The sequence below is a fragment of the Hakea prostrata genome, chromosome 1 (assembly GCF_041222555.1).
Source record: "Hakea prostrata isolate BN-2017 chromosome 1, UWA_Hpros_2, whole genome shotgun sequence".
Classification (NCBI taxonomy): Eukaryota; Viridiplantae; Streptophyta; class Magnoliopsida; order Proteales; family Proteaceae; genus Hakea; species Hakea prostrata.
The window spans coordinates 70,114,264-70,140,162 of record NC_142600.1 but is presented as its reverse complement, the minus strand read 5'-3'; the positions used below and the strand labels follow the sequence as shown (position 1 = coordinate 70,140,162).

Sequence of the window (25,899 nt, the reverse complement as noted above, 5' to 3'; positions counted from 1 at the left end):
CAAGATATTTGGAGGATTCTTTCTTGTAAGATACCTTTAGAATTCTAGAGAACCACCTCTTGAACTTAGACTGGGTATTTGGGCTAAAAATAACATTGGATTTTTCCAAGTTTATGGCTTGACCACTACTCTTGTAATATTAAGTGAGTGCATCCTTTAGATTATGAATAGCTCTAAAGTTTAACTCAGAGAAAAGCAAAGTATCATCTACAAAAAGTAAATGGGAGATGGCTGGGGTTCTATTTTTTATTCGGATACCTTTGATATTTCCCATGTCTTCTTCCTTTTTGATAAGAGCAATCAGACCTTGAGCACATAGAATGAATAGAGCTGGTGAAAGAGGGTCTCCTTGTCTTATTCCCCTTGTAGGACTAATAGAGCTGCTAATGTTCCCATTTAATAGGAGCTTATAAGATACTGATGAAATGTCATTCATGACCATAGAGACCCAACAATGATCAAAGCCAAATTTAAATAAAATAGCTTGAATATAAGGCCATTCTAACCTGTCATAAGCTTTATTCATATCAAGCTTGAGCCCCAAGAATCTTTTTTTGCCTTTCTTCATCTTCTTGATGTAATGGAAAAGTTCATGCTATTTAAAAATGTTATCTGAGATCAGCCTTGAAGGGATGAAAGTAGATTGTACCGGATCTACCAAGTGAGAGAGTGCATCTTGTAGTCTATGAGCCATTATCTTGGAAACCACCTTGGCCGCAACACCACCTGGACTGATTGGCCTGAATTTATCTGCAAAATCTAGGGAGGGGATCTTAGGAATAAGACAAATATAAGAGACATTATGGTCAAGCTCCATATACCCCAATAAAGTACTCATTGATAAAGGTGATGAATCCATATCTCCCTCTAAAACTGTCGATTCATAAGATGGAATCAATTAATGTTCTCCTTTTACTCCTACACCGACCCTTGCCCATTGCCATGTTATATGTCTAATGGGGTCCAATTTGGTGTATAGGTGCTAGATTGATTTAGCCCAGTATGAGATAGGTTAAAGGGCTTGACTTAGCTCATTCTATTAGCTTCAGAGCTTTTGGTGCACAGGTCAAGTACCTAACATTTGGTACCGGAGTTCGCACAATCGCACCAAGGCAAGGGTTCAAATCTAGTAAGAGCTTACATAAAAAAAAGATTACCTCAAATAGAGTGAAAGCTGCCAAGAAAGGGTTGTCTGACACCCAAAAAATAAATAAATAAAAAATAAAATTGAGAGAGCAGAGTGCAACCACTCAAAGAGGGTTACCTACCACCGAACTGTGAGCTGCCAAGAGGGAGAACCATCGAGGACAATGACCACGGAAGCATGATGGTATGTTATGTACCATTACACCAAATTGGGCCGGCTTAGTATGGAATATGTTAAAGGGCTTGACTCAGTTTGTTCCATTAACTTCAGAGCTTTTGACACCCCTTCTCTAAGAACCCACCCCACCGTTGTTTCCCCCTCCACAGACCTGCCCAAAACAACATAGATCACGAAATACCAATACCAATGGGAACCGAAGCATTTCTTGAGGTTGGTAATGACTTTCTTAGCACATGTAGTGAAGGAGAAACAAACTCATCTGGAAGTGGATTGAGAATAATGCTCTATAGCCGTCGTAATTGTCGACTCTGTGGTCAAATTAGGAGTGTTCTTCAGTGACAGCAAAGAGGGTTTAGAGAGAAACTATAGCAAACTCAATTAGGAAAATGCAAATGTGGCTGTGAGGCTATGCGTGGGTTGGGGAGTGGGGGTGGAGGTATTTTGGCCATTTCAAGAATGAAATTAACACCTCTCAAACAGTGTTAGTAAGCTCTAGACCTTGACATAATTTAAACCACTAAATGGACCCAACCTGATTTTAGGCTTCACTAATTTTTTAATGAGAAAAGAAAATTCATTATTTTAGAAAGATGTACAAAGGTCAGAGAGTAATACATCTGTTTAGTTGTGTACATTTCTTAAATACAATATCTTGTATTCCATTATTGATTTATTTATAGATCAGAATATGGAATAACAAAATATTTAAGGTTGTGTACCTTCACAGAATTTACAGAACTCTAGATGCATCAGTCTTCATTGCCCCACTCTTGCTGATAAAGATGATGAACAGGGGAAGAAAGGCCAAGATGGCAAGATGCAAGTGAAGACAACATAAGCAGGGGAGAAAAAGGCCAAGATGCAGATGAAGACGATGAAGCGATGAAGAAGAGAGTAAGGCCAAGATGAGTTTGTAGATCTCAGTACAGTTTCTGTCACGCTGGTGAATGGTATTCGATGAAAATGATGTTGCTGTCGTTTTTTCTTTACCCTCAGATTATGATAAGGATAACTAGGTAATCTCATACAATTAAAATAGGTAGTCTGGGAACTAAAATAAGAACATAAAACAGTGGTTTAATGCCATTTAGCGACAAATTAGACTAATATATGTATCGAATGAAAATCCTGTTTTAGGGTGTCTGGAGTGTGGGAGCAATTTCTTCTATAATTAAACATATAATAAAGCCTCCCAAAGGTTCCAGAATCAATCAATTGTGAAACCAAAAAAATTGTATATTTTTGCAACAAAGTTGATCTATCTACTTTATGAACGCACTATCACTATTGGAGCTATTGCTACATCTCATCTTCTGCTTTGACTTGTGTTCAAACATTTGAATAAACAAGTTTACTGTTCAGATTATTTTCTTTGTTTCAATTCACTGTTATCAAATTCATGATAAACTGAATCATAAAAAAGAAAAGAAAAAAAAATAAAGAAACGATATAAGTCAAAATACTAGTAATTAAAGGAAGTCATATGTAACCAAAAAAAAAAAAAAAAAAAGGAAGTCATACTAAACCAGAACCCTAATAAAAGGAATCCTGAATCATATGGAGTTTTTCCAACTCTATGGAGAAAAACTTTTTCATCGTCTAGACGATGAACTCACTGTCACTCATTCTTCGAGCAGCTGCAACATCTCACCTACTACTTTGTCCTTTGTCCAAACATTGAGTAAGCATGTAATAAACCTTTAAAAAGTTCTAAAACCTAAAAATTCTATCTTATTTCATTCTACTTTTAAATACGACCGTTGTCTATCTAATGGTGGCCCAAGACAAATCCTAAAATATTTTACATTGCTGAAATTTGTCTTCATCACAACAAGTTAGTCTTCTTTTGCGTATATATTATAATTTTTTCTATTCAATCCATTATAGAGAAGAAGTTAACAAGTGCATTAAGCAGGAATTCTTGGAAACAACTACACATTAACAACTAGAAAGAAAGAGACATCTATCTTCCTCTCTGTGTACTGGAAAGCTACCTCGGTAGACAACACTAGTTTTCTCATTCTAAGTCCTTGACTTAGCTTAAAGCTCATAATGATCCCAACTCCACTCAACGAACTTGATGATAATTTAAATGTTTCGAAACCTTTCAATGGTGGAGCTTTATTCTCTTAGCAGTGTGAAACACTTCCCACCGTTGGATTGTCCATGCAAATATCATGGGCTTAAGCTAAAACTTTTATTTCAGAGGATAATATATATGAAGGGATATAAACGGTAATAATCGATATTTCTAACCTATAAATAGGTTCCTTCGAGCATAGATATCGGTAGAAAACCTATTTTGGGAGGTAAAAGAGGACTGAAGAATAATGGCATCGATCAAACCCAGGTCTCTTTGCTGACTGGCCATGGCAAAAGCTTGGAAACTTCAAGGTAGTACCACTTGAACTAATTTATTTCCATGTAAAATTCGAAACTTAACCTAGAACACATCAAAGTAGCCTGTTTTGATCTTCTGTTTCTTTCTTGCGTTCTTCTAATGATGGTTTATGTTTTTGAAATGAAGTATGTGGTTTTGGCGCCTTGGGTTGTGCACAGTGTGTATTCATTTACGTCCAAAGAAGAGGGAAAGAACAAACAAGGACATAATGTACTTGCTCATTTTCCCAACCTTGCTGTGGAGGATGCTTCATGGCCAACTATGGATAAGCTTATCTCGTTACTATACTGCAAAAACCAAACACCGGATAGTGGACAAGGGCATCGAATTTGACCAAGTGGACAGGGAAAGAAACTGGTGAGTCTAAAGCGAGTCTCATCCTCTACCCGTGAGAAAAGGAAATTCTCCAACCCACACTATTGGATTCTTGATATATCTCAAATCTCAAAGCAACGTCTTCTACTAAAACAAAACTTAACACCATTAATCACAGTTTAGCTTTAGCTAATTTACTGCAAAAAATATATTACTTTGAAATTGAACATATGTCAAAAATCTAACTATATGAGTTGAAAATTTTCCTGATAGAGAATCTGGTCTCGTCAAAAGCTTCTTCCTTCCTTCTTTCCCTATTTGTTTTTTCCAGCTTTTATCTGTTGTTCTTGTTTGCTTGATTTAAAGAGACATTGAATTTTCAGGGACGACCAGATCATTCTGAATAGCCTTTTCTTCTACATTGGGTTGACGCTTCTTCCTTGGGCTTCAAGAATGCCAATATGGAGGTGGAAGGGTCTGGTTATAACCATTCTCCTCCATATGGATCCAATGGAGTTCCTCTATTATTGGTTTCACAGAGCTTTGCGCCGTCGTATCCTGTTTTCTCGATACCATTCACACCATCATTCTTCTGTTGTTACTGAACCAAGCACTGGTAACAATTTTTATGAATCTTTGTGATTTGATGCATCTCATACATGCTGTCAGAGAAAGCTCATTTGCTGTTTGTTTGTTTGGTTTTTTTTTTTTTTTTTGGCCGCTGTTATTGTCGTGTCCGTATCAGCCCAGAAATATAATTCTTGGTTTGGACCCGAAATGGCTGTTGGGCCTGGGTTTTCCCTCAATCTATCCTCATACCAAAATTTCACCTGCCGGGAGGTAGGTCTAAAGGCCCAGGCCAGCTCATTATCTCCAACAAGGCAGGGACTATCCAAGTGGCACAAGGCCGACATGCTTAGATCCAATTCCCGTGTGAGGATTCGATTATATCAAAGACACTGTGTGACCAAAGATCTCCTCGAGCCTTGGGACGATAGGATCTCTATTCCTTTCAGGAGGCTCCGACACACCGTAGACGGGGACAAGGCACATCGATTGGACCTTCTTTTGGTCTGAGGCAGCCATCTCGGCGGCGCCTAAGGCCCCTAGATATCAAAGACCACCTCCACCTTCCACGACGACAGGCAGGCTACCTCCGAAGATATGAATCCATCATATATCCCATCAGTGAGGACAAACAGGGGTAAGCTCTACACACTCTAGCCTTTATTCTTTTACCGTCTAACCCTTAAGAGCATGATCTTCATCATCTCTTGGGGCTTTCAGCTCCTCAATGAAGTCTCTGATTTATTGACCTGGACTAACTCAATCATCGGAGGTGGCTTCCCATCCTCAGAGGCTGCCCACTTTCACTTTCTTTTGGTCTCAGGAGTAGGGGCTAAATCAAGAGCAAACCATGTGGTCAAGATCATATTTCTCGCACCAACATTTGGCGCCGTCTGTGGGAAGAATCAACAAAAAGTTTAGTTGTTGTTCTTTTCTTGAGCATGAGCCAGGAGGGCGAGGAAAGCTTAAGGGTTGTTGATTCCCATATCTGAGGCTAACCCGATGGTTGACGAACCAGATGGGATTCCCAGATCTAAGGTTCAATGTACTCCTTTTATGGCTTTCATCTTCATGGCGTTATCCTCGAGCGTGCCTCGTCGTCAAGACGCATGTGATGTATGATAACCTTCCAAGGTTATCTTCCTACAACGAGTCTCTTAGGAATTGAAAAGAGGAGATTGTGGAGGGACGCTGGTTTGCAATCTTCTTTTGGAGGCCGAACCATCTATTCCCTATGCATTTGATCTCTTTCACTCAGGAGCTGGTGTAGTCCGCCATTTCTTCAAAGATAAAGCTTTATCAGCCACTAGGATTAGGGGGCTGATTGTGGAAGGCGCTCCTGCTTATGTGCTATATGCCAACGCACATATCTGTAAGGAATGTCCTTGGCAACGGATACCTCTCTCTGACCCCACGGGTTAGATTTCAATAAATCTCCGATGATGCCTTCGCTCATATCTCTATTACAAAACCTGGAGAAGAGTCGATGGACTGTCAGGAATGGGTCCGGAGGGGAAGAAAAACTCAAGATATCCCTTGATGAGCTTTCGCAAAACTGCATTTTGCTAACTCACGAGTCTCAGACCCCGTTTATGGGGTGATGGCTGTTAAACAAATATTTGCGACACTTGTGAAGGAGTCACCCTTAAATCACCACTAATCGTAGTCTTGATGTACGACTTCCCTGCAAGCTTCACAGACGACTTTCCTGTGCTTCGCAAATGACTTCCCTGTAAGCTTCATAGACGACTTCCCTGCAAGCTTTGCAGATGACTTCCCTGCAAGCTTCGCAGATAACTTCCCTGCAAGCTTCGCATATGACTTCCCTACAAGCTTTGCAAATGACTTCCCTGCAAGCTTCGCAGACGACTTTCCTGCGCTTCGCAGATGACTTCCTTGCAAACTTCGTAGACGACTTTCCTGCGCTTCGCATATGACTTCCCTGCAAGCTTCACAGACGACTTCCCTGCAAGCTTCGCAGACAACTTTCCTACGCTTCGCAGATGACTTCCCTGCAAGCTTCGCAGACGACTTCCCTGCAAGCTTCGCAACGACTTCCCTGCAAGCTTCGCAAACGACTTCCCTGCAAGCTTCACGCAGACGACTTCCCTATAAGTTTCGCAGATGACTTTCCTGCAAGCTTCGCAGACGACTTTCCTGCGCTTCGTAGATGACTTCCCTACAAGTTTCATAGATGACTTCCCTGCAACCTTCACAGATGACTTCCCTAAGCTTCGCAGATGACTTTCCGGCGACTTCACAAATGAAATGCCTACAGCTTCTCCGAGAAGCGTTTGTAAGTTTTACAACTTTATTGAAGGGCTTTAATATATCCTTTAGCGTCTTTTTTACTCAAAGCTTCGAGTATCAATGGAGTACGATCTCTTGCAAAACTTGTCATAAGAATAAAAGCTAAGTAACATTATAAAAAAGGGAGTCGACTTGCTCCCTAAGGAAGATACGCTAGGGTCACGTGCGATTCAGAATGAGCCTGATGAATTTTGCAAATGGAAAAAGTAGCAATAGCAAGTCTAAAGGTTGACAAAAACAAACTTCCATTCATTACTAAAAAAGCACTGCTAAAAGTTCAAAAAGGGATCTCCAAAAAAAAGGAGAATCACAACAACAAAAAAGGGGGAGTTCTTGAAGAAAATAAGGAGGGGTGTTGGTTCACTAGCGAAGGGCTAAGCATCTTCTAGGACAGTCACTATCACAGATCCATGACAATTACTATCACTCCAATGCTCCACCCCGCAACTCCTAGCTACTGGTTAAAAACCCCTGCACACATTAAGAGTTTTGTTAGAAAGAAAGCTAGCTATTTGCTTGTAGAGTTGCAAAATCTATCTTTGGTTTCTCTGCTCTGTTTAGAGTTCAAAATCTATCTTGAAAGGTGTCCTTAATAAATGATACATGATGTCACCTATTGTGAAATCCTTTTCCTTCTCTTCCAAATTAGAGTCACAAAATCTATCTTGAAAGGTGACTTTAATAAATGATACATGATGTCACCGATTGTGAAATGCTTTTCCTTCCCTTCTAAATAATTAACGTTGTTAGAAGAATAGAGATAACTAAAAAAATATCAACTCATATTACAGAAAATTTTACCGCATGGAACAGAGAAGTTATAAGTTTCTTTTTTAGTGAATTAAATTTTATGATCGTCGGCAGCAGCACGTGCGTCTTAGACATTCAACGTCGGCTTCACAATTTAATGCGCAACACTAAAGCTCAATCCAATAGTGGTAGGCATACCCCATGGGAGTCAGATCGAGCTTCAGTGGTGCGTCTAACGCGGTGGTGCATGTGGTGCCTACTGTTAGATACATGCCACATGGATTTCATTAAATCACAACTGCTCAAAACACCATTTGTACATTTAACCAACTTAAAGGAAACAAAACCGATTTTTCTTAAAAATGACCTAACCATGTTTTTGAGCAAGAAGGATTGAATAGAATTCATGTAATGTGCATCCAATGATGGACACAACAGGCACCACCGCGTCAGATGCACCACTAAAGTAAAATCAATGGGAGTCAGATCATAATCTTCCCTTGCAGCTAAAGGATTAGACTCTCTTCACACCCCTTCACCACTCATATAGGAGAGGGGCCCACCTCTAAGTACTAATGAGGTGAATCAGAGGTGTGTCCTACTCCTACATATATAGTGAAAGAATGTGAGGAAAGTACAATCCTTGAAAGCAAATGCACAGCACCATGCAATTTATGGTGCAAATCAAAACTTGTGGTCAAGACGATATTTCGACCACTCATTTTGCATGAGTGATTTTTTTGGGTAAAATTTAACTATGAAACGAATGGTCAAAATTTCGTCTCGACCATAAGTTTCAACCTAGACCGTAAACTGCATTGCGTATCACCTAAATAGAGCTCTACAATCATCTACCAACACAAGTAGAGAAACCCAACTCACCCCTGGATGGTCGAACTAATATTTGCTTCAAAATTTGTGAAATTCTTTTAAAATGTTATACTCATTAGGCGGCCCAACTGCCCAACCACAAACCACTTGAAGCATTATGACACAAGACATGTTTTAAATGCAACCATCAGATTTCCTCACCACGGCCCTTACCTTCATGCCCATCTTAATAGATTTCTTCACCACAATCCTTGTCTTTCTCTCTCTCTCTCTCTATTGGAAAGCTACTAACTACTTCACTTGGAAAGTCATGTCTGTTCATCAAGTAATGTCTCTGAAATTGCATTTTCAGAACTTAGTGGATCTCAACTACTAACAAACTCAACAATAATAATAATGTATTCACCGTTTTACTATTAAGTGTTGATAGATTGATGTTTCATGTTTATAGGTCGTTGATGCTTACATCACACTGGTTACTGAAATATTGGTAGTAGGTTTTACCAAAAAAAGAAATATAGGTAGTAGGAAACCCCAAAAAAGGAAAGGTGACTGAAAATGAATTTATTCCAGGTAGCAGGAGTAGCTATCAGGTAACGTGCACCAACAAAATTTTCTCCGGAGCTGGGCATGCTTGCTTTCCTAAATTTTACTTAAGGTAAGTAAGACCCAGGTTCCGAGGTTTAAAGTATTCCACGATATCATATGATACTAGCCAATACGTATCCATATTTAACCCAACTGATACAATACATTTCGATACGTCTCTCCATTGAATTACACTAAAATACACTAGCCAGAGCAATACAATACTCGATACAAGATGATATGTCTCTTAAAATCACTTGATCAATACGATATTCGATACCCATACTTTAAACCTTGCCAGGTTCTCAGCTTATAAAGTGTTTGTATGTTTTAAATAGCCTATGCTGCAGAGATAACAGCAGATAGCTTCTCTGAGAGTTTAAAGTAGGTCTGAAAGAAAGATGGCATCAACCCCAGGTCTCCTGACTAACTGGCCATGGCAGAAGCTTGGAAACTTCAAGGTAACAATACCCCCGGACCTTTTTCATCTCAATGTACATTACATTACTAAACCCAGCTAACACTTAAATGGCATCATCATCTTCTTCTACTACTGTTCTCTAACGAGGCTTCTTGTGTTTGAAATGAAGTATGTGGTTTTGGCTCCCTGGGTGATGCATAGCGTACATTCATTTGTGACCAAAGATGAGAGAGAAAGGGACATAACCAACTTGCTCATCTTTCCATACCTGCTGTTGAGATTGCTTCATGCCCAACTATGGATAAGTTTAGCTCGTTATCACACTGCCAAAGCCAAGCACGCTATAGTGGATAAAGGCATCGAATTCGAACAAGTGGATAGAGAAAGAAACTGGTAATTTTATTCAATAATTTCCGAATGTTAGCTACTAAAGGGTTGTATGGCAACGTTTCTTTTCCGTTTTGTTATTTTTTCTGTAGAAGAAACAGTTTTTCTTGCTTCTATGCATTTTCATTGTTTCTTACCCATTTTTGGAGCTGAAATCATGCAATGAAAAAATAAATAGATAAAAAATTGTTTCTGTAACAAAGAAAGAACCAATGAAGCAAGAAAAGTTTTTAGGATTTCAAGTATGAAGTTATATTTTGTTGTCAAAAGGACCAGAATACCCCTCCACCTTTTCAAGAGAAGTATTTTTCTTGGTGTTTCTCAAAATAGACTCAAAACTATGCCAAAATGTGTCTTCATTTCAAAAATGAAATAAAAAAACACAAGAACCAGACCACAGCATAGATACATGATTTTCATTGTTTCAGTTAAAAAAAAAAAGAAAAAAAAAGAAAATTTAAAGAGTTATCATTGCTATTTTCTTCTTTCATTCTCATTTACTATTTTTTTCTTGTCCCCTTTCTTCTTGTAGCGAAAGAAACTAATATGTTCATTCTATACTTTCCCAACCTTACTACTAATTATCATTTACAAGTTTCTTCCTATAATAACTAAAGATCTGTTTGATAATCCATCAAGTGTTTTGCTTAGAAAATATTTCAACTATTTTACAAGCAAAAACATGTTAATTTCTAGGCATTTGATAAAACTTGTTACGAAAGTGAAAACGATATTACCAAGGTTTTAACATAGTTTTCATGTTTAGAATGTCAAATTCTATGAATACCCCTCTATGAACTCTTTCGCTTAAATTTAGTCAACGCCCAACTTTTGCTTCAAAAAACTGACGCAACAACAAATAATTAGGTTTCAATTTATGTTTCACAAATCACCAAAAACAAAATAGTTCTATCAAAAGATTTGGACCAGTTATTTTGTTTATTGAAGTAAGAAACACCATATGGTATTTCTTGGTGGATTATTAAGTCTTAATTTTCTTCTTGTCCCCTTTCATTTTCATTAACTTGATCCGATGGAAAATGAATTGCAGGGATGATCTGATAATTTTTAATGGCCTTCTATACTACATTGGCTTTATGGCTGTTCCTGGGACAACAAGGATGCCAATATGGAGGTGGGATGGTCTGGTTCTTACCGTTCTCCTCCATGCAGGCCCAGTGGAATTCATCTATTATTGGTTTCACAGAGCTTTGCACCATCATTTTCTTTATTCTCGTTACCATTCTCACCATCACTCTTCTATTGTTACAGAGCCCATTTCAGGTAACCACAGTTCTCTCTGAAAGAAAACTTTCTGGATTAATACGATACTTGGAATCTATTTGATATTTTCTGTTCATTTTGTTGGCAGCTATTGTTCATCCATTTGCAGAACATCTGGGTTATTTTCTACTGTTCTCAATCCCGATTCTGACCATGGCATTCAGTAGAACTATCTCTATGGGAGTGTTCGTGGGGTATACAACTTACATGGATTTCATGAACTACATGGGTCATTGCAACTTTGAGCTAGTACCAAAATGGGTGTTCGACAAATTGCCTTTTCTCAAGTACCTTATGTACACTCCATCGTAAGTTTTCAAAGCTCCTATGTTATATATATTTTTAATCTTCTTTCTGAGCACGTTTGATTAAGGCTTTCGCTCTTCTTTAGATTGGTCTAGTCTTAGTTTAGTTTCTGAAATTTTTAAGATTGTTATAGACTTTAATGTGGTTCTGTTTAATTTTGTTCCTAGGACTAGCAATGTTATTGCTGATTTTCTTGCTAGGGGGCACGTTGTCTTTCCCTCTCTCGATCTTGGTGGAATATCCCACTTTTATTTATGGTAGATGTCTCTTTGTTGGCGTTCAAGTTTCTTGGCTTATACTCTTTTACTTAATAATATGACTTTTATTTCTTGACAAAAAAAAAAAAAAAAAAAAAAAAAAGAGATTAAGTTTTTCTCAAGCTAGCCTACAATGTTAAGTGAAAAGTGAAAAGCCGACTTTTCAAGCACAGGAAGCACAGGATGCATTTTGTTTCAGACGAGCGCATTAAATTAGCAGGTCTGCTCAGCAGACCGTTGGATCAGGATCTGGTTGAGATTTTGACTGAGATCTCGATCTCAACCATTGATTTTCCATAGTCAAGCTCGAGATTTTGACCGAAATCTCAATTTGACTACCGACAATCTCGCTGAAGGTGTCCAGCACATTAAATGCGATGATATGAAACCCACAACAGGTAAATGATCAGCAAACCTTTTCTTAAAGAGAAGGTTCGCAAGATTATTTAATCTGATGCTGTCAATCTGTTTCGATATAGCATTGGCTTAACTAGTAACTTAATCTCACTTGCAAAGTTGCAACTGCTGAATCATAATCTGAACATTTTTTTCCTAGTTTGATTAAAAAATCTCAACATTCTGCTTTAATATATATATTCCCAGAAAAGCTTAAAAATATTATGATTTATGATGTACAATTCCATTAATTTGGAAAGAGATGGGGGAATCAGTGTACCAAAACAAGCATTAATTTGCCTTCATTGTGTTCATGAACAAATTTAAGATTGTGACAGTTCATTTATGAGGATTCAGTACTATTAGGTGGCAGCTTTGCATCACAATCACACTTGTACATGACCCATCACCTCACCTTCCTAAGGTTCTTGAAACATCTTCAGGGTTGTGCACAATAATTAACCAAATATCATTTTTTGAAACCCTTTGATGCATTTGAAGCTCTGTGCTGAATTGGAACTCTATATATCATTGTTATGAAAACTTTAGACCAACTGCATGAACTGGAGTCCACTCCCATATGTCATTCTCACTCCTCTTTCAAAATATGGGGACATGTTTTTTTTTCATATAAGCAAGGCAGATCAACATGGCTCATATGTTTGCATGAGACCCAATCAACACCTCCTTTTGCTAAATTTGTAGGAGCTATAAAAGTCACTTTGTAGGAGTCAGGTTCAGGTTCTTCTACCCTCAAGGACGGAGGAGAATACCAGGTTCTTCACCCCCTCCCAAGCCACCAGAGTGGATCCTCTACTCGTTAGGGTAGAAGTCTATTCTCCCCTCACATCTCTCTACCACATATTAGGAGGGAGGTCCACCTCTGAGTTCTAACAAAATGAATCAGAGATGAGACCACATTAAACCCCCTCCTCTTAATGCGTGGTGGAGAAGACAAGACTCTACTTTGACAGGTAGAGGATCCAAACTCAATCCACCATACTTTTTGGGGGTCGATCTTATCAATGCCTTCAGAATAGCTGTATCCTCTCCCAATATAGACATGAATGATTTCTAACGCTTCATAAGATTTACTAATATGCAGGTTTCATTCTCTTCACCATACACAATTTCGGACAAACCACTCCCTCTTCATGCCTTTTTATGATTATATATATGGAACAGTGGACAAGTCCTCAGATAAACTGTATGAAGATTCACTCAAGGGAAGAAAAGTGACACCAGACGTGGTACACCTAACGCACCCAATAACACTGCAGTCCTTCTATCATCTAACACCAGCCATAGCCTCTCTTGCATCTGAGCCTTACAGTTCCAAATGGTACCTAACGATGTTTTGGCCAATTCCTTATGAGTTCACGTTGCTCACATGGAAATTTGGATCCACCTTTACTGTGGAGAGGAATGTGTTTGATAAACTCAAGATGCAAACCTGGGCAATTCCAAGATTTGGCTTCCATGTAAGAAATTGTAGTTTTCTCCTTTCTGATTTTGTTCCTTTATGCAGCCTTCGTTTTCCATTCACTGGTTGTTCTTTGTCTTTCAGTATTCCTCATCGAGACAAAAGAATGCAATCAACAGTGCTATTGAAAGAGCAATTCTGGAGGCTGAGAAAGAAGGTGTTAAAGTTTTGAGCTTAGGCCTTCTAAATCAGGCAAGTTTGTTCTGCATATATATATTGTGCAGATCATGCTTCTATTTAACTATAGCATCAAATAAATACATAAAACAATTATGTTAATTCAACAGGGAGAGCAATTTAATGGAAATGGCGAACTTTATCTTCGAAAGCATCCACATCTTAAGATCAGAATCATAGATGGAAGCAGCTTAGCAACTGCAGTGGTGATTCATAGCATCCCTAAAGGAACAGAAAAAGTGCTTTTGACCGGAAACATCTCCAAGATTGTTTGCGGTATTGTCAAGGCTTTATGTCAAAGAGGAACTCAGGTAAAACATTGATATAGATATTGGCTTAAGGTTGCTTAGGAAAAATGCCCCTACAGACTCTGCTTGTGCAAAAACCTCTGACACTGAGTTCACCCCATTAAATGCCATTAATCTTATTTCATGGGTGAACTTATTGGTGAAGCTAGGATCATCTCCCAGCATGGGGTGCCTCATCGTATGGTTCTCACCGTACTTGATTTTCAAATTCTACCACATTGATGGTGAGATTGATGTGGGGTGACATATCCCTTGTGGGTAGAGAATCCAAACTTACATGGATGGTGTTTAACTAAAGTTTAAACATTTTTCTTTTTGGGAACTGAGATTCGATCAGGTCAGCTTACGTGCACCTGATTACATCCCTACAGAGAGGGAGGTACCTTTTTACATGTAATTAATTTAAATATAAGGCAGGACTTTGCCCTTGGCCTTGAAGGAATCGAAACTCTTGGCCTCAAACTATGAGTCGTTGGTCTTTTACCAAGTAAGAACCCCTTGTCAATGCAATTTAAAGTACAAGGCCCTCTTTTCTAACAATGCTTGTGGTGGAAACAGGTAGCTGTGGTCCGCAGTGATACCTTTGAGAAGCTCAAGTTAAAAATCCCTTCAGAGTTGTGGAATAACTTGCAGCTCTCTGCCACCTACTCCGAGAAGGTAAAACAATCTCTATTTTGTCTCTCTTCTGAACTGAGGAAAAGCTATTAATGACTACTGGGTTAATCTAGGTGTGGTTGGTTGGAGATGGAGATGGAGAGACGAGTGACAAAGAACAAAGACGGGCTCTGGAGGGAACTCATTTCATTCCATGCTCTCAGTTTCCTCCAAAGAAGGTCCGCAAAGACTGTATTTACTACACTACCCCAGCCATGCTCATACCAAAGGCTCTTCAAAATGTGTACTCTTGTGAGGTAATTTTTCAAAATATCTCACCTTCATGAAGGGTTTTTTATTGATTCAAGGATACAAGCAGTAGGTAGAAGATTAGAGGTTCTGACATTGTTTAGATGAATCTGCATGGATTTGAACAGAATTGGCTGCCAAGGAGAGTGATGAGTGCATGGCGTGTAGCCGGAATCGTGCACGCACTGGAAGGCTGGGGTGAGCACGAGTGTGGAGACACAATGCTCGAGGTTGAGAAAGTCTGGCTTGCCAGCCTTCGCCATGGATTCATCCTTCCCATGCTCAATCACCCATTTTGATCTGAAACGTATGAATGAATTAAGAGTACCGTTAAGTAGGAATTTGAAGCTGCCTGAAAACATAGACTTTATTCAAGCTATATAGCATTTAGGTAGCCCAAACATACCATATCTACGCATTTGTTGTGTCAATAAATACTCATCTCCCCAATTCCTGAATGTGATTTCTGTCTCTCAACTCGTTAGATGAGAGCTGAGATCGTAATCCAGTATTAGATTGGCTCCAGATGACTTGTTTTTTATGCCATGATATATATATATTTTCTATGTTGTTATGATTCCTTGGGTTGATTTCTCGTTGATTCCAGGAGAAGTTACAAGTCAGTTTATGAATCTAAATTCTGATGGTTCACAGCAATAATAGACAATAGTATCAAAGTAGCTGATTCTGAAAAACAGTTGAAGTTCACTGGTCCACCATAAGAAACCAGTCCTACCTAATCCTAACACTGGAGAATTGAGGGACTTCTTATCCTGAAACCTCAGGATTACATGCATCATCTCCATTTTTGTCGGAGCACAATCACCACACCCATTTTCCATGTAACAGATCAGATTGACTCACCATTATCTACCACAGAACCGTTCTGTATCCAAAATCGAACCCAAACAGCGAAAACACTTGATTAATAGCCAACCCCATATTTTTCCACAATTTTTCTTCATTAAATTCCAGCCTTCCTATCATGTAGTTTTTCCACAATTTTTCTTCATTAAATTCTAGCCTTCCTATCATGTAGTTTGTCCTTATTTTTTCATCTCCTGTTGCCATAGCTGCACTATTCTTCAAAGATATTCTTTTTAAAGAAGGTTCTGCCCAACAGAATGTATACCAATTATGCCTTCCAAAGAGTAGACATTTTTGACCTTCAAGACCAACCTATTACAAGTTCCGCATCAGTATACTCTGGCAATTTTGGTTCCAAAGAAACACCTGCTGGTATACCGTAAAGATCCCAGTGCACTTTCACGCTTCCAAAGCACAGAAAATGGAGCGAAACAAGTACTCAAATACCTCCTCTAAACTTCATACCCAGGAATAACTTATGATACCACAATCATAAAAATCCCCAACCAACTTGCTGTAATAGAACCAAGAAAGAAGAAAGTTGATCTTCCAGGTATAAATTAAGAAAATTAGTATCAGCGTCAACTCTCCTCTGGTACAAAGGTATGATGACATCCAACCCCTTCAACAGAACGTCTAGATGACAACGCAAAATTACAGTAATGCTGCATCATTGGCAGATCCTGTTCTCAGTAGTAGTAAGCCTGCCGAGGTGGATACGCTGCACTGCTAGGATACACATAGCTACGACCAACACCGCCCTGCATGAAAAGTTGGAAGGGTTGTCAAGCATCGCAAGATTGAACCTCTAAATGTAGAAGTTTGGAAGATGAGAATGCAACAGAATTGCGATTGTAAGAACAGCAGAAGAAGTCTCTCTTCTTATTTCTTTCATTCTTGATAAAAGAGAAGCCCGCAGATCTGGCGCTAATGGCTTCTTCAATCAAGTGATGTTGTTGTAGCCGAACAACAAAAGAAAACACATGAGCTGCATCTATAGTTGTTGACAGTAAAAAAGAAAAAAGTTCTGCGAAGGGTGGTCAAGGATAAGGTGCGTCTTTCAGTGGTTCAGAAAGCAGAATGGCATGCAAATAATAACACATGAAACTAATCCAATTCATTACCAACAATCCCTCCCCTCCTTAATCCACCCACCTTAATGCTCCCTAGAACAAACATGGGCTTGTTGGGACAAGGCTTACTCAAAATGCAGGAAGGAAAAAAAGTGTTCTTTTTTCTCATCAAAATAAATACATGAGCAATACGTCACAGGTTCTATATGTTAAAATATCACTTTCTATTTTAGATTAGGTTTCTATTTTTGGTTACTTTCTAATTTTCTTATTGTTTGGGTGACAAGTAATCTCCGTAGGATAGTTTCTCTTTTAGTAGATTTTGGGAGATTACATGCAATATGTGATTTTTCTTTTTTCTGTAATTCAGTTTAGGAAAGTTTTCGTAACTAAGATTGATTTTACATTATAAATAAAGTACCAAGGGAGAGCCAGCATATACAAGCACAAGCTCTCTCCCTCTTCTTTTCTTCTCCTTCTTCAGTCTTCTTCTATTCTTCTTCTATTCTTCTTTTTCTTTCTAAATTTCCTTTCAATCCCTAGGCTAATTACATGTGTTGAAATTTTAATATGGTGTCAGAGCATAGTTTTATAGAAAGTTATATAATACTACCCTTGTTTTATTGAATTTTTCTGTTTTGAAAACTTCTGATGGTACCATATTGCTTCACTACTTTTCGGAATCAAGTTCAGCATTTTCTTTATCTAATACTTCAAAAAAAAAGACCCGGCAGACTAGGATTATTTTTTATTCAAATTGATATCTGAGTTTCAAATCCAGCGAAAGTTTGCTTCTATGGTCCCAGATACGACACAAGATGTCTCTATTCTTCTGAGGATCAGACTGCACTAGCAAGGACCTCTGGACTTTTTTTTATAAACTATAAATTTAATCCAATCTGCAACACAGTGGCTGCTGCTTCTTTTTTCCTAGTAAACATCTGATATTATCTGCTACTGCAGCAATTGTTACCGCACTTCTGCTGAGCTACTATTGTTTGAGGTTCAAAAGCTGGTTCAGTAATTTCTTCTGATTTAATTGCTGCTGCCCTGTTTGAGTGTTACCGGTGGTTCAGAATTTCTTTTTCTGGTAAACAAGACTTTGTCCTGTGAAACAATTTACTACTGCTCAATCAGCCTTATTGGTGAATAATACACTGCTTTGTGGCTACTACTTTTCCTTCTTAAATTTCTTTTGTGCTCATACTTTGAGATGCTGGTAATTGGTCATCATTATTTGTCCATATGCAATGCTATACGTGAGGGGGAGATTGGAACCTCTTTCTATATCTACTCAGGATTTGTTGAAGAATATCAAAAGTGAAGATCTCTATCCTCCTAAGATGGTATCAGCAACACCTAACTACTTGATTGTCTCTTGTCTACCTATTAGACTCTTTCTATATCCACCCAGGGAAGAATATCATTAGTGAAGATCTTTATCCTCTTAAAATGGTATTCTATAGCAACACCACTTGATTATCTCTTGTCTACCTACTTGATACGCAGTAACCTATACTGCCGTTTATCTACATGTTTGGTCTGCAATAACCCATATTGCCTTTGTCTACCTACTTGGTCTGCAGTAACATATATTGCCTTTTACCTACCTACTTTGTCCCAATAATTTATACTATCTTTTACTTACCTACTCAGTCCGTCTTTTACCAACCCATACTTTTCCCTAACACTTGCCTCCTTTTTTCTTTTTCTTTTTTTGGGGTGCAAAGAGCTTATATGTTTATCTTCTTGTGTGGAGATTCCTCCATAATACTAGCATTATTTGGACGTGCCCTCGATCTTATTGCTAACTTGCTGCTATACTTATGGATATGGTTCAGCTTCACAACTGTCTGCTATTCTCGTTGCTGGATGGTTCATTCAACATGAAGATTGTTCACTTAAGTTGTTGTTAATTATCTCCTAGGAAAATTACTTTTGGTGTCTATAGACGTATATAGTAATATGTTTATATAAGTTGTTGTTCATTATCCTGGGCAAATTACTTTTGGTATCTATAGGAATCTGTTATTTCTACGTACACTCAAGTGTAATGAAGTTTCTCGATATGTTATTCCAAGCTGGAGCCCTTGATATACATACTCCAGCTTAAGGGGGAGTTTTAAATATCACTTTCTATTTTAGATTAGGTTTATATTTTTTGTTACTTTTTATTTTAGTTGCTTTCTATTTTGGTTGCTATCTAATTTTCTTATTGCTTGGGTGAGCATCTCCCTTGTGGGTGTCGAGCCTTTTTTCAAGTTCATTGGCAATAATGAATGGTTTGGGAATTCGAAAAAATTAGAAAGGAAATAAGTTGGGCAGATAAAGATGTTAAAAAGATAGTAAACAAGGAGAAAGAAAGAAAAAGTCTGGGCCCTAAAAGATGTGTATTGACTATTTTACCCCATCTTACTTAGTAGAACTTTAAAAACACACAATGGAAGAGATCCCCAATCCATATGGACAAAAAGCTTATGGATTTTGGAGGCTTTCCTATTATTTTAAATAAAACTAAATTCAGAATAGATGCCAAACAATTTAAAATAATGAAAATTTCTCATAATTGACAATGATAATTGATACCAAAAAGAGCCTTAGTTTAGGGAAGTTTTCCTAAATGAGATTTGATTTTACATTATAAATAAAGTACCAAAAGACAGCAAACATATACAAGCACAAGCTCTCTCTCTCTCTCTCTCTCTCTTTCTCCATCTCTCTCTCACTCTCTCCCTTCTCTTCTTCTCCTTCTTCTTCTTCAGTCTTCTTTGATTCTTCTTCGATTCTTCTTATTCTTTTTGAATTTCCTTTTAGTCCCTAGGCCAATTACAGGTGCTGAAATTCTAATACTATCGAAAGTTCAGGTTCACCTAGCTCAGTAGTCATCAATAACACATGCCCTGTGGCTCACCAAAATTACAAAAAAAGAATTGCTAATTTTAAATCCAATAGACTCACTCTTGAGACACACGTCATGCTTGTTAGGAGTAAAACTTGGTTAGTTACGTCAACACATACTCAGCATCACATGGACCATCAAGTTTGCGTGTGTGTGTGCGCGCATCTAAGTGTAGAGAGAGAGAGAGAGAGAGAGAGAGACCTCATATCTAGAATAGCTTGAGTAATCGGGACCATAAGAAGGTGGGATTGCAGGTCTCATGGCAACTGCACAAAAGAAGTAAAACAAGAGTGGTTAGCACCAAACTTAGCCTACGACTAACGTTCTCAATTCAAAAACATTGGTTGTCAGAAATGAAGAGTTAACTAATAGAGACCACAAGAAAAAGTAAAAGCTGTGATTATCTCTTTGATAGGAAACTCAACTTTCGGGTTTTCTGAACTTTTTAATTTCCCCCTTGTTTCTGCTAAATCACGTGGAAAGGACAGCTTCAACGGGTCAAACTGTTGCTCGGAAGACCTTCAACAATAGTAGGTTGAATCTTCCCAACCAAATTGATCTTTTTCTAATACTCTAAATGAACAAACCCTAGCCTTTCCTCATCTTTTGGACATTATCCACAAATCTAAGACCTCCACAGACCAAACAATTTATCAAAATCCACCCTTCTGGATCAAGTTCTCTCACTATAAGGGAGACTTGATCCAAGTTGCAGCTTTTCTAGTGGCTATAAACCCTAGATTCCTTCATCCTCCTCACTCCTGAAACCCAGGTGCCTAAACTAATCTACTGCAATTCAAATCCAGCATATGCTTTCCATTATTAAAACCTCATAACCTTCATTAATGGACTCTTCTACATCAACAAATCTCCCTACCATTATACCTTAACCCTAATTTGACCTACCACTTATTGTTGAAATAGCCAAATTTACCAGTTCATCCCAGATCCTGATCAATAGCTTCAGGATAGATTCCTTCCAATCTAAAACGACAGCATATCTCCTTGGCCGACCTACTTGTGTTTTCATCCATCTTTACAAAAAAGACATTCCCATACCACATAAATCCCTAATAACCGCTGTCACCACCAACATATAGGACATAAGAGAAACAGATTCAATTACCCAAAATTACCCCTTGTAAACCCTGATACTTTTCCTCCAGGTGAATTCAAGGTAAATAAGGGTACATTATAGCACCCTCTTTCTAGTATCTCCCCCTTCCATAGAAGGACTTCTCGGCTCACTGGGTTAAAATTTCAATAATAATAATGAGTCAGCAAAAATGAATAGAACCACCAAAATATTGGATTCAAGACATCATCTCCAGTAAAAGCAGTACCTCTGCTCCCTTGAAAATCATATCCCACAGGCCTGTTCAAAAAGCAAATCATTAAGCACCAGTAAAAGAAGAGAACATGAAATACAGAGTTGAGTAGTGAAGCCGGCAAACCTTCTTGTCTCAAAAGCATACTGATCCTGTCTTTGTTTGTGGGCAGCAGGTTCAAGGTATCCAGCGTGAGGTTCCTGAAATTTATCATTACACATAATTAAACCAAAATCAACTGAGAACTAGATACCGAAAAGCACAGGAAATTGAATATACCATATCTGAAAATTGACGCTTAGACCCAGTAGTTGCACCAAATGAATGGCCGTGATGCCTCAATGAAGATGCAGCATTCCCCTGCACATAAGAATCCCCATAGGTGGAAAAAGCAGCATTGTAGTTTGGCCTTGGCTTCCCAGAACGAGACTTGTTCCTTTGACTCCCAAAACTATTGGATGGTGGTCTAACATGCACAATGCCTACAGATTTGAAGGCACAAGCCTTCATTATTGAACCTCAAGGATTGAAAAAAAAAATTATGTATACAGGATTAAGTTAAGCAAATACCACGTGTTTTCTTTAATGACCGACCACTGTGACTAGTATCCATATCTCTACTAACACGTTTCTCACCCTGATGAGGTTGTCTGTTCCTTGGCCGCTTTGTTCTTTTCGAGCTGGATGGTTCCTGATTACCCTGATTGTCACCCTTATGAGGATGTCTGTTCCTAGGCAAATCTGTTCTTTCTGAGCTGGATGGTGCCCAGCTAGCCTGATTGCCTTGGGGTTTGTGAGGTTTACCCACTTTGACACTTTTTAAATTTGGAAGGATCTTCTTCCCCTTACCTTTACCTTTCTTGGACTTTGCATAACCCTTTTTCTTTGTTGGGCCAGTATTTTCAGTCATTTCACCCTCCTTAACCTTGAAACCACCTCGAGCCCCCTGCTTTGCAAGCCGGCCCTTATGGGGCTTTGCTAGGTTTGCTTTGACCTACAACAAGGAGTAACTATTAAGATTATGCTATTTCACATGCCTGCCAAATGTATTCTCGATCCAGGATATAGTACCTTGACATCACCCTCACCAATCTGGGCATTATTGATACCCTCCACGCAAGCTACTGCACTTTCTCGAGAAGTGAATTCAACAAAACCGAAGTCCTTCCGTTTTTTGGCAAGATTCCGAGATAATTGAACTCTCTCAATTTCACCATACTGTTTACAGAGCTCCTTCACTTTCAATTCATCCCAAGAATCAGTTAGACCTTCAATGAAAACAGTCTTAACCTGCAACAGGAGTACAAGACAAAAGACAAAAGCTATTGGTTGAGTTCTCTAAGAGGAATCAAACATCAAAATAAAGCATCTGGGGCACTTCAGCAGAAAAGTAAATCTTGTGCACTTCATACAAGAGAGTAGATACCAGTAAAGGCACCCCACCTGTCATTCATGATGAGGTTGATACAAACAACTCATGAATTAGATATGATAAAATAAAGGACCGGAAGAGTAGAGATCTCGACCAAGTTATATGTACATCATTTACTGAAAGTGAAGATAGTAATGTATTGTCCATCATTACATGATGAGGACATCAAGAAGAGATGGGAAGTTTATTTCTCTAGCCTATTAAATGAACATACTTAAGGTATTTGTGACCTGGAAGATTAAACCATTCACCATGACACAAATTTTCAAACATATATACGGAGAATTACCGATGTCTGAAGTAAAAGAAGCTCTAAGGAGAATGAAAGTAGGCAAGGCACAAGGTCTCAATGGAAATCCCAATAGAAGTATGAAAGAGCTTAGGAATCTATGATCTAACTTGGCTAACTTTGTTTAAAACTATGAACACAAAGAAAATGAGAGATCAATGGAGAAGAAGCATCGTGATCCCAACTCACAAAAACAAAGGGGTTATCCAAAGTTATAATAACTATAGAGGCATAGACTTATGAGTCATACTATAAGATTATGGAAGGAAGTAATTGAAACCCGTTTGAAACAAGAAACCACTACAACAGAGAACTAATTTGGTTTTATACCATGAAAATCTACACCAAAAGCTATTTACCGTATCAGGGATTTATTGAAAGGTATAGAGTGTAAGAAAGATCTTCATATGATCTTTATTCACCTAGAAAAGCTTATTATAGAGTCCTTAAAGAGATAATTTGCCAAGAACCAAAGGAGAAATGTTGCAACTAAAAATGTGGACATAGTTAAAGGCAGGGTGGGAGATCTCGGCGAGATCTCGCGAGATATCTCGGTTTTTCATAAACCGAGACGAGATCAAGGGCGAGATCTGCGAAATGGGATATCTCGCTCGAGATCTCACCATATCTCGCCATATCTCATTGGAACTCTCAATTTTTGCCCAATTTTTTGTGGATTTCAGCCAAAGTTTCACTTGCAACTACTCTTAGCACATCTACAACATCAAAGGAAGCTCAATCATCCTCTACTTGTCTTATGAACTTATGCGTTAATGACTTATATAGAACTTCTAAAGGTTGTATACTTTTATCATTCTATTCTCGAAAGTCAAGATTGTAATACTCATATGAATGTTATCTTGATGACAATTAAGTTATTTGATGTATTTGATACACTTGATTTTCATTTATATGCCTTAATGGTTTTATATTACATGTTATATAACTTTGCATTCTTTAATCCTACAGCATTTCGGTTTCACACTATGGGTAAACTTAGAAATCATACTTAGGGCTGTTTTCTCACAAATCCAAGGCCACTAGTGTGTTCAAAAGGCCTTAAATAGGCTAAATACCAAGTTTTAGCCCAACTGGGACCCTAAAACCCACCGAGATGGCTACCAAGTTGATGCCCAAAAAATGGCATATCTCGACCGAGATCTCGCCGAGATGGTCGAGCGGCGAGATCTCGGTTTTTCATGGTAGCGAGATCTCTTACCATGGTTAAAGGTATACATGATGGTTCAATGACAAGTATAAGAACAGGGGGGGGGGGACAAGGTGGTGAATTCTCGATTACAATTAAGCTACATCAGCGATTAGTTATAAGCCCATATTTATTTGCACTTATAATGGATAATTTAACCAAAGACATTCAAGATGAGGTTCCTTGGTGTTGCTTTTTGTTGATGATTTTACTTTGGTAGATGAGATAGAAGTAGGGACTAATATCAAGTTAGAATCATGGAGAGCAACTTTGGAATCAAAAGTTCTAAACTAGGTAGAATGAAGGTGGAATAGTTGGTATATAAATCAAGTTAGGATCAAACACATGATGATGGGGTGAAACTTGATGATAAGAAGACTCCAATAAAGAGATAATTTTAGGTATCATAACTTAACCACAAATAAAGAAGGTGATGTAGAGGATGATGCAAAGTGTTAGGCTGTTAAGAAGCATCATATAGATAAACTCAATGTAGAAAAATTGAAGATGCTAAGATGGAAGAGTGGCAAAATTAGGAAAGATAAGATAAATAATAATCAATTAGTGTTGCTCTCGGAGTAGCTCCAATAATGATAAGCTACGAGAAAGTCTATGAAGTGGCACAATCACGTTCAACAGAGGCCTTCAAATGCCCTTGTATGAAGAAATAATATAATCTAAATTAAAGGAACTAGAAGAGCTAAGGACAGACCTACAGGACCGAATACCTTAGGAGAAGTAGTGAGAAAGGATATGCATGGCCTAGGCCTTGTATCTAATATGGCCTCAAATGGAGCTGATTGGAAGGCAAGGCTCCATGCAGCCAATCTCATTTAGTTGGGATAAGGCTTGTTGTTGTTGTTGAAAGTTGTGCCATAGGAAGTACATAGTACCCTTACTAATCCTACATATACGAAAAGAAACAATGGCTGCCTACCAAAAATTCTCAAATGGTCGGCAATGTAGTTTTGTCAGATGAGTATGAGATATGCATCTCATATTATTTTATTTAAATTGGTTTAATTTGTAAAGCCACCACATCACATTCCAGTTGTATGAGAATGTAGTAAAGATAAATGAGAATTGAACCCCTTATTCTATCAATAAAAAAAGCCTTCATTCAACTAAGCAATTAGGCAACAAAAAATCAAGGGGCACACCAGAATGCTGAAGAAAATATAGAAAGAGAGAAGTGGGAGGAAGAGGAAGGGGATGAAGATTAAAAGAAGATTGAACTGATGACTGCAAATCCAGACAGGTAGCTCATGAAGAAATTAACCTGCGGTCTCAAACATAGTAAAAAATTCGAGGGAAACTCAAGTTTCAACCGGGTGAAAATGGGAAACATAAGTGGAAACCTGGGAAATTTCGAGAAAACCGAGGACTTTTTCGTGCAAGTTTTGACAAGTTTTAGAGAGTATTTTTTGGGGGGGGGGATTCTGCATTAAGCTAATTCAAGTATAAAGAACACATTGGCACATGCATTTTGCTAAAAAAAATCAATGTAGATATGTCATTCAAAGTACATAACATTAATGTAGAGTTGACCGAGAAGTACACAATAAACTTAACTATACTTAAGTACATAACATTCAATATATGACTTCTAACTTCTAAGTTTAATTCAAAACATCAAATAAACTTGAAACATCAAAATTCAAATACAATGTAACTAACAATAAAAATAAAATGGGAAGTACAACTCACTAAGTCAGTGCCAATAGGAGTGCCTCGGTGAATCCATCCCTTGACTTGAGTAATATTGTGCCCGTGACATCCTCTCCTCTGACCAA

The 25,899-nt window shown here is 38.2% G+C and overlaps 2 protein-coding genes across 2 annotated transcripts in view; one reads left to right on the top strand and one right to left on the bottom strand.

Annotated features, from left to right (window-relative positions):
- Window positions 1-9,490: 9,490 nt before the first annotated feature.
- On the top strand, window positions 9,491-15,453 carry LOC149029680 (very-long-chain aldehyde decarbonylase GL1-5-like). Its single transcript, XM_089142008.1, has 10 exons — window positions 9,491-9,550; window positions 9,680-9,903; window positions 10,949-11,181; window positions 11,270-11,489; window positions 13,246-13,621; window positions 13,708-13,815; window positions 13,911-14,111; window positions 14,667-14,765; window positions 14,837-15,019; window positions 15,140-15,453. The coding sequence occupies exons 1-10, from the start codon at window positions 9,491-9,493 to the stop codon at window positions 15,308-15,310; spliced, it is 1,875 nt and encodes a 624-aa protein (XP_088998134.1). The 3' UTR covers window positions 15,311-15,453.
- LOC149029679 (uncharacterized) overlaps window positions 15,304-25,899 on the bottom strand; it is a 22,805-nt gene continuing 12,209 nt past the window's right edge. The window contains 7 exon segments of the mRNA XM_089142007.1: window positions 15,304-16,639; window positions 20,052-20,116; window positions 21,194-21,225; window positions 21,305-21,378; window positions 21,458-21,660; window positions 21,749-22,172; window positions 22,250-22,468. Of these exon segments, the coding sequence (XP_088998133.1) occupies window positions 16,568-16,639; window positions 20,052-20,116; window positions 21,194-21,225; window positions 21,305-21,378; window positions 21,458-21,660; window positions 21,749-22,172; window positions 22,250-22,468 (1,089 nt within the window). The 3' untranslated portion in view covers window positions 15,304-16,567.

Coding starts and splice junctions, on each gene's coding strand:
- LOC149029680 (XM_089142008.1), top strand. CDS start 9,491: ATGGCATCAACCCCAGGTCTCCTGACTAACTGGCCATGGCAGAAGCTT. Junction 11,490..13,245: donor TACCTTATGTACACTCCATC/GTAAGTTTTCAA, acceptor ACTAATATGCAG/GTTTCATTCTCTTCACCATA. Junction 14,766..14,836: donor CTGCCACCTACTCCGAGAAG/GTAAAACAATCT, acceptor GGGTTAATCTAG/GTGTGGTTGGTTGGAGATGG.